This window comes from Salvelinus namaycush, chromosome 14 (assembly GCF_016432855.1).
Source record: "Salvelinus namaycush isolate Seneca chromosome 14, SaNama_1.0, whole genome shotgun sequence".
NCBI lineage: Eukaryota > Metazoa > Chordata > Actinopteri > Salmoniformes > Salmonidae > Salvelinus > Salvelinus namaycush.
The window spans coordinates 7,487,770-7,504,774 of record NC_052320.1 but is presented as its reverse complement, the minus strand read 5'-3'; the positions used below and the strand labels follow the sequence as shown (position 1 = coordinate 7,504,774).

The window sequence follows — 17,005 nt, the reverse complement described above, 5'->3', positions numbered from 1 at the left end:
CTACAATACAAGACACTAACCTACTCTACACTACCCTACAATACAAGACACTACCCTACACAACCCTACAATACAAGACACTCCCTACAATACAAGACACTCCCCTAAAATGCAAGACACTAACCTACTCTACACTACCCTACACCACCATTCGCTACTCTACACAACACTACCATACACTACAATACCATACACTACACTACCCTAAACTACACTACTCTACACAACACTACCCTACCCTACACTACACTACCCTACTCTATTCTACCCTACCCCACCACACCCTACTCTACCCTACACTATACTACCCTACTCTACTCTACCCTACACTACACTACCCTACTCTACACTCCCCTACTCTACCCTACACTACACTACCCTACAGTCGTGGCCAAAAGTTTTGAGAATGACACAAATATTAATTTCCACAAAGTTTGCTGCTTCAGTGTCTTTAGATATTTTTGTCAGATGTTACTATGGAATACTGAAGTATAATTACAAGCATTTCATACGTGTCAAAGGCTTTTATTGACAATTACATGAAGTTGATGCAAAGAGTCAATATTTGCAGTGTTGACCATTCTTTTTCAAGATCTCTGCAATCCGCCCTGGCATGCTGTCAATTAACTTCTGGGCCACATCCTGACTGATGGCAGCCCATTCTTGCATAATCAATGCTTGGAGTTTGTCAGAATTTGTGGGTTTTTGTTTGTCCACCCGCCTCTTGAGGATTGACCACAAGTTCTCAATGGGATTAACGTCTGGGGAGTTTCCTCAAAATATCAAAATATCAATGTTTTTTCCCCCGAGCCACTTAGTTATAAGCCTTATGGCAAGGTGCTCCATCATGCTGGAAAAGGCATTGTTCGTCACCAAACTGTTCCTGGATGGTTGGGAGAAGTTGCTCTCGGAGGATGTGTTGGTACCATTCTTTATTCATGGCTGTGTTCTTAGGCAAAATTGTGAGTGAGCCCACTCCCTTGGCTGAGAAGCAACCCCACACATGAATAGTCTCAGGATGCTTTACTGTTGGCATGACACAGGACGGATGGTAGCGCTCACCTTGTCTTCTCCGGACAAGCTTTTTTCCGGATGACCCAAGCAATCGGATAGTGGATTCATCAGAGAAAATGACTTTACCCCAGTCCTCAGCAGTCCAATCCCTGTACCTTTTGCAGAATATCAGTCTGACCCTGATGTTTTTCCTAGAGAGAAGTGGCTTCTTTGCTGCCCTTCTTGACACCAGGCCATTCTCCAAAAGTCTTTGCCTCACTGTGCATGCAGATGCACTCACTCCTGCCTGCTGCCATTCCTGAGCAAGCTCTGTACTGGTGGTGCCCCGATCCCGCAGCTGAATCAACTTTAGGAGACGGTCCTGGCACTTGCTGGACTTTCTTGGGCGCACTGAATTCTTCTTCACAACAATTGAACCGCTCTCCTTGAAGTTCTTGATGATCCGATAAATGGTTGATTTAGGTGCAATCTTCCTGGCAGCAATATCCTTGCCTGTGAAGCCCTTTTTGTGCAAAGCAATGATGACGGCACGTGTTTCCTTGCAGGAAACCATGGTTGAGAGAGGAAGAACAATGATTCCAAGCACCACCCTCCTTTTGAAGCTTCCAGTCTGTTATTCGAACTCAATCAGCATGACAGAGTGATCTCCAGCCGTGTCCTCGTCAACACTCACACCTGTGTTAACGAGAGAATCACTGACATGATGTCAGCTGGTCCTTTTGTGGCAGGGCTGAAATGCAGTGGAAAGTCTTTTGGGGGATTCAGTTAATTTGCATGGCAAATTCATCTGATCACTCTTCATAACATTCTGGAGTATATGCAAATTGCCATCATACAAACTGAAGCAGCAGACTTTGTGAAAGTTTTATATTTGTGTCATTCTCAAAACTTTTGGCCATGACTGTACACTACACTACACTGCCCTACTCTACTCTACCCTACACTACACTGCACTACACTGCACTACCCTACCCTACCCTACACTACCCTAAACTATACTACCCTACCCTACCCTATACTACCATACACTACACTACCGTACACTACCCTAAACTATACTACCCTACCCTACCCTATACTACCATACACTACACTACCATACACTACACTACACTACCCTATATTACACTACGCTTTAGTACCTTACCCTACACAACACGACACTACACTACACTAAACCACTCTACCGTATACTACACTACACAACACTACCCACCATCACACTGCCATACACTACAATACCATACACTACACTACCCTAAACTATACTACACTACCCTACACCACACTACAGTTCCTTACGCTACACAACACCAAACTACACTACACTACCCTACACTAATATACCCTACATTACCCTACAGTACCTTACCCTACACAACACGACACTACACTAAACCACTCTACCGTATACTACACTACACTACACTACCCTATACTACACTACACTACCCTACACAACCCAACACCACACTACCATACACTACAATACCATACACTACACTACCCTAAACTACCATACCCTACCCTATACTACCATACACTACACTACCAGACACTACACTACCCTACACCACACTACACTAATCTACACTACCCAACACTACCCAACACCACACTACCCTACACAACCCTACACTAACGTACCAAACACTACCCTACCCAACACTATATTATACTACCCTACACAACACTATCCAACACTACCCAACACTACACTACCCAACACTACACTACCCAACACTACACTACACTACCCTACCCTACCCTAGCCTACACTAACCTACACTACCCTGCACTACTCAACACTACCCTACACTACCCAACACTACACTACTCTACACAACACTACCCATCACTACACTACAATACCCAACACTGCACTACTGTACATAACTCCACCCAAATCTACCCTACACTACCCAACACTACCCAACACTACCCTACACTACATTACCCAAGACTACACTACACCACAATACATTACCCACACTAAACTACACTACCCTACCCTAAACTACCCTAAACTACACTACCCAACACTACACCAAATTACACTACTCTACACTACCCAACACCACACACCACCAAACTACACTTCCCAAAACTACCCAACACTGCACTACTCTACCCAACACTTCCCAACACTACACTACCCTACCCTACACTACACTACCCTACACTACACTACCCTACCCTACACTACACTACCCTACACTACACTACCCTACACTACACTACACTGCCCTACTCTACACTACCCTACACTACACTACCCTATTCGACCCTACACTACACTACCCTACACTACACTACCCTACACTACACTACCCTACACTACCCTACACTACACTACACTGCCCTACTCTACACTACCCTACACTACACTACCCTATTCGACCCTACACTACACTACCCTACACTACACTACCCTACACTACACTACCCTACACTACACTACCCTACACTACCCTACACTACACTACACTGCCCTACTCTACACTACCCTATTCGACCCTACCCTACACTACACTACCCTACCCTACACTACACTACACTACCCTACACTACCCTACACTACACTACCCTACACTACCCTACACTACACTACCCTACTCTATACTACACTACACTACACTACACTACCCTACACTACACTACACTACCCTACACTACCCTACACTACACTACCCTACACTACACTACCCTACCCTACACTACACTACACTACCCTACACTACCCTACACTACACTACACTACACTACCCTACACTACCTTACACTACCTTACACTACCTTACAGTACCTTACAGTACCTTACCCTACACAACACCACATCACACTACACTACACCACTCTCCCGTATACTACACTACACTACACTACCCTACCCAACACTACCCTATACTACGCTACCCTACTCTATACTACACTACACTACACTACCCAACACTACCCAACACTACACTACCATACACTACAATACGATACACTACACTACCTAAACTACACTACTCTACCCTATACTAAAATACACTACACTACACTAATCTACACTACACTACCAAACACCACACTACCCTACACTACCCAACATCACACTACCCTACACTAACCGACACTAACCTAACAAACACTACCCTACACAACACTACCCAGCACTACCCTACCCAGCACTATGCTACACTACACAACACTACCCTACACAACACTTCACTACCCTACATTACCCTACATTACCTACACTAACCTACTCAACACTACTCTACCCAACACTACCCAACACTATCCTACACTACCCAACACTTCACTACTATACACAACACTACCCAACACTACACTACAATACCCAAAACTACACAACTGTACACAACTCTACCCAATCCTACCCTACACTACACTGCCCAACACTACACTACACTACACAACCCAACACTACACTACACTAAAATACATTACCCACACTAAACTACACTACCCAGCACTACACTACACTACCGTAAACTACACTACACTACCCACCACTACCCTACACTACCCAACACTACCCTAACCTACACTATCCTACCCAACACTACACTACTCTACACAACTCTACCCAAATCTACACTACACTACCCTACACAACACAACACTACCCAACTCTACACTACACTACAATACATTATCCAAACTACACTACACAACCCAACACTACACGAAATGACCCTAAACTACACTACACAACAGTACACTACACTACACCACCCAACACCACACTACACTACCCTACACTACACCACCCTACCCAATACTACACTACACTACACTACCCAAAACTTCCCAACACTACACAACCCTATACTACCCTACCCTAAACTACCCAACACTTCCCAACACTACACTACACAACACTACCCAACACTACACTACTCTACCCAACACTTCCAAACACTACACTACCCTACACTACACTACCCTACACGACACTACCCTATTATACTCTAAACTACACTACCCTACACTACACTACCCTACACTACACTACCCTACTCTACACTACCCTACACTACACTACACTACACTACACTACCCTACACTACACTACACTACACTACACTACACTACCCTATACTACACTGCCTTTCCCAACACCTCATTACACCACACTACCCTACAGTCCCTTATGCTACACAACACCAAACTACACTATCCTACCCAACACAACACAACACCCCCCTCACCCTACCCTACACTACCCTACAGTACCTTACCCTACACAACACAACACCACACTACACTAAACCACTCTACTGTATACTACACTACACTACCCTACACTATCCAACACTACACTACCCAAAACTAAACTAAACTACACTACACTACACTACCCAACATTACACTACCCTAAACTACACTACACTAAACTACCAGGATGGATCTGACAACACAGACAGGTGGTGGTTTACATACTGTAACACACTCTGAATCTGTCATGGATGACAGCCAGAAGGGCCCATAGGGCAAGAGCCCATCCTCTGTTTCTGCATCATAGAACGCTAGTGCTGTATGACACACAACACAGTATATTACGCTATGGAAAATAGGTTAGCACTGTGCCAAGGACTAGAGCTTTTTCCAGCAAGATAGTACAGTAGGTCAATTGGAAGCTATGACACTAACAGTTATGTCTTTATCTCTTAGATAAAGCCTCACTTTTACTCAGACGAATGGCCTCTGACCATATTACCATATCACCATCAGTAGATGTTTCCTCATCCCCCCCATCCAATCCATGCTCAAGTCAGCCAAGTAATTTCAAGCTTCATTGCTGCATTCATATATTCATATTCCTCTCTTTCTCTCTCTCACTGTTTCCATGTCTATCACTCCATCTTTCTTTCTTTCTTTCTTTCTTTCTTTCTTTCTTTCTTTCTTTCTTTCTTTCTTTCTTTCTTTCTTTCTTTCTTTCTTTCTTTCTCTTTATCTCTCTCTCTCTTTCTATCTCTCTTTATCTCAATCTCATTCTCTATCTCTCTTCCTCTCTCTCTTTCTCTTCACACAGCATTATTTAGAGTATGGAAAGCCTCACATTGGCTGCCACTACATATCATAAAATGCATTTGTCAAGGGTCAGGATTATGGCCTGGCTCTCTGACACCCCTGTTGCACTCTGGGTAAAGGACGAGAGGAGGGCGAGGAGAGAGGGGGGTGAGGATAAAGGGGTCTAGAGGGGAGCAAAGAGAAAGAGAGGGGGTGGTGTGTGTGTGTGTGTGTGTGTGTGTGTGTGTGTGTGTGTGTGTGTGTGTGTGTGTGTGTGTGTGTGTGTGTGTGTGTGTGTGTGTGTGTGTGTGTGTGTGTGTGTGTGTGTTCGTGTGCGTGTATAACCTTGCTGTATATTGCTGCAGGACAGGAGGGATTTCACAGGCTGGTGTTACACTGCATTGTTCAACGCCACTCAGTGCTGCAGCATGACCAAGTGGGTCCAGCTCCTCCCTCTCTCCCTCCTTCAGTCCCTCACTCCGTCCCTCACTCCCTCCCTCCCTCCATCTCTCCCTCTCTCATCTCTCCGTCCCTCCGTCTATCCCTCACTCCGTCCCTCCCTCCCTCCTCTCTCTATGTTAATCTGGAGTTGCAGCTGTACTGTAATGTGTGTGCTTGTGCCACAGCTCTCCTCTCAGTATGCTTTAAGACACGTGGAGACCACAATCACTTCTCTCTATCACAGGTTGTTTCTATCTTACCTCTTGATAAGATATGCAGTTCTCTCTTTTTTCCTTTCTCTCTGCATGGTTCTTCACGCCCGTCTCCGTACCTCTTTTAGCAGCCTTCTTTCTATACCATAACTCCCATCCCCCTCTTTGTCTCTCCCTTCATTGTCTTTCAGCCCCCTTTATCTTTACATCCAGAAACACATGAGCTCCTGTAGAGGTTAAGCCTCCATCTCCATGTGTGTGCGTGTGTGTGTGTGTGTGCCTGTGAGTGTGTGTGTCTGTGAGAGTGTGTGCGTGCGCGCGCGCGCGTGTGTGTGTGTGTGCGTGTGTGTGTGCTTCCATCAGTGTTCTGCTCCACCATAGATCCATAAATCTCCCTTCATTCCTACATGTACCTCATCTCAGGGCTCAAGCCTGTTTTCTGTTGCCTGGCAGCTCCTTAAGACCCTGAGAGGGTTAGGGATACAGGGGGAGATGCTATATACACTCGCAGGATAGGACAGTCTGTCAATGCCAATTACAACCTTTTAGAGATAACTACCATGCTGGCTGGTGCCCGGGCACACTGGGTACAGAACATACCTGATGCCCTGACCACAGGGGATAGTGCTATAACCATCCGGCCTAGCCTGACTCCCCATCTGTTCGTGCTGTCTTACCAACTCCCATGTCATTGTCACGTCAATGGACACAGCAGGGACTGGACATACCTGACGCCCTGACCAAAAGGCCAGTGCCAGCGCCATCCATACCACAGGAGCACCAGCCTGAGTCCCTCTTCTCCCCTCTCACCTCTCCCCGTCTGTCCCCAGCCCTCCCAACAACTGAGCCACCCCCTGTGGCCCAGCTATCCAGCCAAAGCTGTCTCTCCCCTCCCCTCTCAGCCATCCCAACCACATAGCCATCCCTTCTGCTGTCCATCCAGCCATGTCCAAGCCACCATCCCTCCACCTCTCACCTCCCTCCCCTCTCCTCTCCTCACTCATCCTCTCCTTCCCTGCCGAGCTTATCTATCCCTGGCCTGAGCCCCTGGCCTGAGCCCCTGGCCTGAGCCCCTGGCCTGAGCTCCTAGTAAGCCGGGGATGTGTTGTGATGTGGTGTGCTGTGCTGTGCTGTGCTGTGCTGTGCTGTGGTGTGTTGTGCTCTGGTATGCTGTGCTGTGTTCTGGTGTGCTGTGCTGTGTTCTGGTGTGCTGTGCTGTGTTCTGGTGTGCCTCTCGATTTCTCTATTCCTCTCGTCACCTGTCTGTTGCAGTTGTCAGCAGCTCTCCAGCCCTGTATTTAAAGAGCGACACACAATAAGCCCCCTACTTAATAATAATCATCATCTTGATACAATAATTATTTGCCTGCCAATGTATACACACAGGCACACACCATTCCAGAGGCTTTAGGCAGTCCATTTTCAGCCTGTTAGCTGTCAGATGATCTGTTTGAGGTGGTCACAGAGGCGCACAGCAGAGGGACAATGAGGTTGTGTGTGTGAAGCACAGCACTGTTGCAGCAGCCGGCTATAATGAGGATGTAGACTATGTGTGACAGCTCTTACGGCTCTGTCACGAACCGGCTCAAAGCCCGTAACAAAAGGGAGACAACGTGGAGATAAGGAGTAACAAAATATATATTTATTAAATAAAGTAACTAGGTATAATATACAATGATGTGTGTAATCAGTAATCAGTAGTGTAAGTGAGTGTTTTGCATGCATGAATGTGATAATGCAGGGTGTTGAAAGATGCTAAAGCAACCAACCAAAAAAACACCAAGAAACACAACCAAATCTATAAAGGTGTCTGCATGGAGAGAGTCTCCTCCATGAATGGGGAAGTGGTGTATTTATCCTGGGACACACTGGGCTCAGGTGTTTCCCATGTAGCTGACAACTCTCCCAACTCCGCCCACCGGCATCCTAATAAGGAAACAAGAACAAAGAGAGAATACGGCAGACAGAGTGGGAGGGTCATCACAGCTCCTATGGTTGCCAGTCTAGAAATATATCCCCTGGTGTCTTGAGGCCTAGCCAACCTAAAGGCAATCTGACCATCCCAATGACACACTGAGACAGACAGACAGACATCAACAACAAATCAACACTGAGCTGAGACAGACATACAGACAGACATCAACTAGACAATCAACACACTGAGCTGAGACAGACAGACAGACAGACAGACAGACAGACAGACAGACAGACAGACAGACAGACAGACAGACAGACAGACAGACAGACAGACAGACAGACAGACAGACAGACAGACATCAACTAGACAATCAACACACTGAGCTGAGACAGACAGACACATACATTACCAGTCAAAAGTTTGGACACACCTACTCTTCAAGTGTTTTTCTTTTAAAAATTATTTTCTACATTGTAGAATAATAGTGAAGGTATCAAAACTATGAAATAACACATATGGAATCATGTAGTAACCAAAAAAGTGGTTACTACAGGACAGTGTGTGTTTGTGTGCATGCACGATGGCATCATCTCTGGCCCTGACATGCAGTTCAACCCCCTACTGCAGGCATGTCTCTCATCATGTCTGGTATAATGACATGACTGGAGCCTACAGTCATGAAGGCTGGAGCTGGGTAGTCTCTGACTGTGGAGGAGTCAGAGGAGAAGAGGAACAAGGAGACTGAGGCCTAGATTAGGGCCAGTTGTAATGTGGTATTGGTAGGGAAAACAGACAGACTACTGCCTCACAGTGTTTCCTGATCAGTGGTCAGATCACCTGTTACAGTATTCCTCTCCTCTCTAGCCACTGTAAGCCTGTCTGCAGCCTGCCATCCCATCTCCTATTCCTGGTGCAGATTGAATAGCATACCGGACACCGAAACTGTGTGTGTGTGTGCGTGTAACGTCCATCGTTAAATGAAGACCAAGGTGCAGCGTGGTGGACGTACATTTTCTTTAATTTTAAATGTTCCACCAAAAACAATAAACAACTCAACGAACGTAAAGCTAGGAGTGCAACACCTGCAACACAAAAAGACAAGATCCCACAACAGAAGGTGGGAAAAAGGGCTGCCTAAGTATGATCCCCGATCAGAGACAACGATAGACAGCTGCCTCTGATTGGGAACCATACTTGGCCAATAAAGAAATATAAACATAGATTTCCCACCCTAGTCACACCCTGACCTACCAAATAGAGAATTTAAAGGACCTCTAAGGTCAGGGCGTGACAGTGTGTGTATGTGTGTGTGTGTGTGTGTATGTGTGTGTGTGTGTGTGCGCGCCTTGGTGCGTTTGTGTATCCAGGTGTGCTATATTAGTGTGTCAAGATTGTGTACAGAGCCACTGTTTTCTACTCTGTCTGAGTCCATTGCCATAGTGTTATATTCACCTGTTGTTGTGATGACAGCTAAATTCACACACCTCTTTCTTTCTCTCACTCACTCACTCACTCACTCACTCACTCACTCACTCACTCACTCACTCACTCACTCACTCACTCACTCACTCACTCACTCACTCACTCACTCACTCACTCACTCACTCACTCACTCTCTCACTCTCTCACTCACTCACTCACTCACTCACTCACTCACTCACTCACTCACTCACTCACTCACTCACTCACTCACTCACTCACTCACTCACCCTCTCTCAATTCAATTCAAGGGGCTTTATTGGCATGGGAAACATATATTAACATTGCCAAAGCAAGTGAGGTAGATAATATACAAAAGTGAAATAAACAATAAAAATGAACATTAAACATTACACTCACAGAAGTTCCAAAAGTATAAAGACATTACAAATGTCATATTGTGTATATATACAGTGTTGTAACGATGTACAAATGGTTAAAGTACAAAAGGGAAAATAACAAGCATAAATATGGATTGTATTTACAATGGTGTTTGTTCTTCACTGGTTGACCTTTTCTTGTGGCAACAGGTCACAAATCTTGCTGCTGTGATGGCACACTGTGATATTTCACCCAGTAGATATGGGAGTTTATGGAAATCGGGTTTGTTTTCGAATTCTTTGTGGATCTGTGTAATCTGAGGGAAATATGTGTCTCTAATATGGTCATACATTGGGCAGGAGTTTAGGAATGCAGCTCAGTTTCCACCTCATTTTGTGGGCAGTGTGCACATAGCCTGTCTTCTCTTGAGAGCCAGGTCTGTCTACTGCGGCCTTTCTCAATAGCAAGGCTATGCTCACTGTACATAGTCAAAGCTTTCCTTAAGTTTGGGTCAGTCACAGTAGTCAGGTATTCTGCCACGGTGTACTCTCTTTTTAGGGCCAAATAGCATTCTAGTTTGCTCTGTTTTTTTGTTAATTCTTTCCAATGTGTCAAGTAATTCTCTTTTTGTTTTCTCATGATTTGGTTGGGTCTAATTGTGCTGCTGTCCTGGGGCTCTGTGTGATGTGTTTGTGTTTGTGAACAGAGCCCCAGGACCAGCTTGCTTAGGGGACTCTTCTCCAGGTTCATCTTTCTGTAGGAGATTGCTTTGTTATGGAAGGTTTGGGAATCGCTTCCTTTTAGGTGGTTGTAGAATTTAACGGCTCTTTTCTGGATTTTGATCATTAGCGGGTATCAGCCTAATTTTGCTCTGCATGCATTATTTGGTGTTCTACGTTGTACACTGAGGATATTTTTGCAGAATTCTGCATGTAGTCTCAATTTGGTGTTTGTCCCATTTTGTGAATTCTTGGTTGGTGAGCAGACCCCAGACATCACAACCATAAAGGGCAATGGGTTCTATAACTGATTCAAGTATTTTTAGCCAGATCCTAATTGGTATGTCAAATGTTATGTTCCTTTTGATGGAGAAGGCCCTTCTTGCCTTGTCTCTCAGATCGTTCACAGCTTTGTGGAAGTTACCTGTGGCAATGATGTTTAGGCCAAGGTATGTATAGTTTTTATGTGTGCTCTAGGGCAATGGTGTCTAGATGGAATTTGTATTTGTGGTCCAGGTGACTGGACCTTTTTTGGAACACCATTATTTTGGTCTTACTGAGATTTACTGTCAGGGCCCAGGTCTGGCAGAATCTGTGCAGAATATCTAGGTGCTGCTGTAGGCCCTCCTTGGTTGGGGACAGTAGCACCAGATCATCAGCAAACAGTAGACATTTGACTTCAGATTCTAGTAGGGTGAGGCCGGGTGCTGCAGACTTTTCTAGTGCCCTCGCCAATTCGTTGATATATATATGTTGAAGAGGGTGGGGCTTAAGCTGCATCCCTGTCTCACCCCACGGCCCTGTGGGAAGAAATGTGTGCATTCTTTGCCTATTTTAACAGCACACTTGTTGTTTGTGTACATGGATTTTATAATGTCTCTCACTCACTCACTCAGTCACTTACTCACTCAGTCACTCAGTCACTCAGTCACTCACTCACTCTCTCACTCTCTCACTCTCTCTTTCTCTCCTCTCTCTCTCCAGAGCCAGGCAGAAGCCCACTACAAAGGCAACCGCCATGCACGGAGAGTCAAAGGCATCGAGACCTCCAAGAGTCGCCCCCAGGAGGGTGACAAGTCCAGCCGACCTGTTCCCCTCAACTCCTCTCCATCCCTCCCTGGTGAATCCCCTACCTCCGCCCCTGACATCAGCGACCCCTGTAACCCAGGTAATCATGGAGGAGAGAGACCTGCAATGCCTCCTAGCACTTACATGTAGGTGGAGGCTTTCTCCTTCTGGAACTTATTGGAGAAATACTAAAATAGGTAGGTAGGTAGGACTGGGTTCTGAACAAATAGTTCAGGGCTTCTGCTCTTTTCTATAACCTGTAGGGAACACAATATGGTCTATACTTGGCATGTAGGTTTCTCACTTATGGGTGGCACAAATTGTGATATGGGGGAGGGGAATGGGCAGAGTATATGCAAATTAAATACGGAGTATTTACTCTTTAAAAAAGTGCAGTGTTTTTACGGACTGTAGCGTTTTGCAGACATTACTGTAGTATTTACTACAGTGTTTTTTTGCGCATAATACTGTAGTATTCACTGTAGTATTTTCTACATGAACTGACCACTATGTGCTGAGGGAGATATGAATAGCTATTCACAAATATGAAGGAATAACAATCCCATCGGTATTCAAGTATTTTGTTCTGGTCCTCTATGGCTCCTGTCTCTGTGTTTTATCTGACCTTGGCTAAAGGCCGTAGTCTGCTCCTCTCACATTCCCACCAGAGCAGCAGTGTCAGCACCACCGACTCAGGCCCAGATCTCTTCTGTCATTGCTGTCCCACTGACCCTGAAATGACAAATATGCCGGAGAGAAGCTGAGACTCACTAAGGACTTCGAAACAGGAGCTATATTTAGCTCTACATTCTTGCAGAACCTAGCTCCAAGTTTAAATGCTTTAGAAATACATTCCTTCCTTTCTCCCTTGAAGTAACCACTGATCTGACATGACACTAAATTGGTGAAAGCTGTGTTATGGAAACCCCTTGATTTCACCTATCATTTCAGATTAGGGATTCTTTTTAGGAAGGGAACAAGGAAGGAAGTAAGGACTCATTTTGAGTAGTACAGTTTTGGAACAGGACCTTTGAACAGAGACGGCAGAGTAGCACCATCACCACGGAGACGCTAGAGTAGCACATCGTATCATGGAAAAGATTCCCTGCCAACAAGCAGGTTGATCTGGGGACAACAGCATGTGCTGTTGGACCTGAAATGATGCTCTTGAGTTCTCTGACTTCTTTGAAGGAATCTTCTGTACTAGTAATGCTTTGTGCCATCATAAGAACCAAAGGCTTCTAGAATGTCTGTCCTGTTTTAGTAGTCTGGTCACAGATCTGTTTGTGCTGTCTTGCCAACTCCTATGTCATTCCGATCGTCATTGTCACGTGGAGTTGGCAAGACAGCACAAACAGATCTGGGACAAGGCTACCTATTTAGAGGTTGACCTCAGAGAAACAGGTGACTTGTAAAACATAATGGCACCATGACTCAGCAGCTTTTCTTGGCCACTTCATTTCAGACCCCCTGGTGGTGTGTTTATAATTATGGGTTGTGTTTGACTGTGTATTAGAATGTGATTTGTTACACAGTCAAAATCAACTGTGGGGTCTGGGAGGACAGAAAGGGGAGAGGGTGCTAAATGACTGGTGAGACAGAGGGAGAGATGGAGTAGATGGAGGGAGAGAGAGAGGAATATGATGTGAGTGGAGCAGAATAAGACAGGTTACTGTAGCTGTCGGATGACATTTATTGGTAGGGAAAGATCACAGCTGATCTCGGTTTAATAGTTTCATTTAACTATCAGGTTTCAGGTAAGACCCAAATGCAGACTGTGTTGAAGTAACAATGTTTATTACAGCAACAGGGGCAGGCAAACGACAGGTCAAGGCAGGCAGGGGTCGATAATCTAGAGTAGTGGGGCAAAGGTTTAGGACGGCAGGCAGGCTCAGGGTCAGGTCAGGCAGAGTTGTGAGGCAGGCGGGCTCAGAGACAGGACAGGCAAGGGTCAGAACCAAGAGGGCGAGAAAAGTTAGACTGGGAAAAGCAGGAGCTGAGACAAAAACACTGGTTGACTTGACAAAAAAGACGAACCGGCAACAGACACACAGAGTGGGGTGGGGACAATGGGGAGATGGGCGACACCTGGAGTGGGGTGGAGACAAGCACAAGGACAGGTGAAACAGATCAGGGCGTGACACTAATGTAATTCGGTGCTGTTGGTGTGACAGATTGGTTGTTAGAGACAGAGGGCACTGTGGAGGGTGTGGCTGTTTCTCTCTCTCAATTCAATTCAATTCAATTCAAGGGGCTTTATTGGCATGGGAAACATGTGTTAACATTGCCAAAGCAAGTGAGGTAGATAATATACAAAAGTTAAATCTCTCTCCTCTCTCTTTCTGCTTCAGTCTCTGCCCATCTCCTCTCCTCACCAACCGGAACTTTCCATTCCCTCACTGTCACCAGTCTCACTCCGTCTGTCTCTCCGTCCCTCCCTGGATCAAAAACACTTAGGAATGAAAGAACAATCTGGTCACGGTGGCATTTGAAAAGGTTATACTGAGTACCGAACACTGTTTACCAGACAATTTCACCATGGGAACACAGAGCAGGTGTCATCAAACAAAGCTGAAAGAATAACATAGACATTGATAAAGACAGAGACCATAAGACGTTATTCAGTGTTATAATTCCTAACCTCAAGATTGTGTCTGGATGCCTTTCTTCTCCCCACATGTTTTTAGATCTTTCTTGTGGCTTTGTCCCACCTACACCCGAGCACTAATACCATTTCCACACTACTGGGCCAAATGGAGCCGAGGCAAACTGAGCTGTACTGGGCTGGCCTGCCTACGCATTCCACCATAACTGCTGGAACCATATTTGAAATGACAATGTGAAAATAACATATCAGAGCCAGCACAGTACTGTGTCGGGGCGCCACAATAATGTAAAATGTTTATGGGGGCAGTCTGGCCGCCTCTCTGCTTCACAGGGTGATATGTAGCCTGCAGTCCTTAAGTCACACAGCGTGCTGCCTTCAGCCCAGTCCAGCTCACAGCCCAGTCCAGCCCTCAGCCCAGTCCAGCCCTCAGCCCAGTCCAGCCCTCAGCCCAGTCCAGCCCTCAGATCAGCTCACAGCCCAGTCCAGCCCTCAGCCCAGTCCAGCTCACAGCCCAGCCCAGCCCAGCCCTCAGCCCAGTCCAGCCCTCAGCCTAGTCATACAGTATCAGAACTACTAACTGATAGTGAGGGACTTAATATGCTGATGTGGCTGCTTTTCATCATCCTAACTATGTTTTCATATGAATTTTGTGTCTTTGACCCACCGCTGGAACCATAGAGTAATGTTGTGATGACGGAAGAACTGGACATTCTGAAGGGGTCTGATGGGTGTTTATTTATCTTTCTTGTGACTTGCTCTCCACTGACCCCAGAGCTCTAAAGGGAGTAGAGAACTGACCGAAGAGCTCTAAAGGGAGTAGAGAGCTGAACCCAGAGCTCTAAAGGGAGTAGAGAGCTGACACCAGAGCTCTAAAGGGAGTAGAGAGCTGAACCCAGAGCTCTAAAGAGAGTAGAGAGCTGCCACCAGAGCTCTAAAGGGAGTAGAGAGCTGCCACCAGAGCTCTAAAGGGAGTAGAGAGCTGAACCCAGAGCTCTAAAGGGAGTAGAGAGCTGAACCCAGAGCTCTAAAGGGAGTAGAGAACTGAACCCAGAGCTCTAACGAGAGTAGAGAGCTGAACCCAGAGCTCTAACGAGAGTAGAGAGCTGAACCCAGAGCTCTAAAGGGAGTAGAGAGCTGAACCCAGAGCTCTAAAAGGAATAGAGAGCTGAACCCAGAGCTCTAAAGGGAGTAGAGAGCTGAACCCAGAGCTCTAAAAGGACTGGAGAGCTGAACCCAGAGCTCTAAAATGAGTAGAGAGCTGAACCAGGAGCTCTAAAGGGGACTGGAGAGCTGATCCCAGAGCTCTAAAGGGACTGGAGAGCTGAACCCAGAGCTCTAAAATGAGTAGAGAGCTGAACCCAGAGCTCTAAAATGAGTAGAGAGCTAAACCCAGAGCTCTAAAGGGGACTGGAGAGCTGATCCCAGAGCTCTAAAAGGGACTGGAGAGCGGAAGCCAGAGTTCTAAAGGGGACTGGAGAGCTGAACCCAGAGCTCTAAAAGGGACTGGAGAGCTGAACCCAGAGCTCTAAAGGGGACTGGAGAGCTGAACCCAGAGCTCTAAAGGGGACTGGAGAGCTGAACCCAGCCAAGCTGTACTGATCTGGCCTCGTTATGCATTCACCATAGTTTCTAGAACTATGGGGTCGGCACAATAGTGTTTAACCTTTGTAGGACACACATTTCGCTAGTGGAACCCCTCGACAACATTCCGCTGAAAAGGCAGCGCCGGAAATTCAAAAATATTTTTGGGAAATATGTAACTTTCACACATTAACAAGTCCAATACAGCAAATGAAAGATAAACATCTTGTTAATCTACCCATTGTGTCCGATTTAAAAAATGCTTTACAGCGAAAACACAACATATGATTATGTTAGATCACCGCCAAGTCCAAAAAACACACAGCCATTTTCCCAGCCAAAGATAGGAGTCACAAAAAGCAGAAATAGAGATAAAATGAATCATTAACCTTTGATGATCTTCATCAGATGACACTCATAGGACATCATGTTACACAATACATGTATGTTTTGTTCGATAATGTGCATATCTATATCCAAAAATCTCAGTTTACATTGGCGCCATGTTCAGAAATGCCTCCAAAATATCCGGAGAAATTGCAGAGAGCCACATCAAATAACAGAAATACTCATCATAAACTTTGATGAAAGATACATGTTTTACATAGAATTAAAGATA

General features: G+C 45.7%; 1 protein-coding gene across 2 annotated transcripts in view; it reads left to right on the top strand.

Annotated features, from left to right (window-relative positions):
* The window catches only part of LOC120058806 (zinc finger protein 385A-like), an 85,977-nt gene that overhangs the window by 48,321 nt on the left and 20,651 nt on the right, over positions 1 to 17,005 (top strand). For both annotated transcript variants that reach the window (XM_039007537.1, XM_039007539.1), the window contains exon 3: positions 12,114 to 12,297. In XM_039007537.1, coding sequence (XP_038863465.1) covers positions 12,114 to 12,297 — 184 coding nt within the window. The remainder of the gene's footprint in view (positions 1 to 12,113; positions 12,298 to 17,005) is intronic.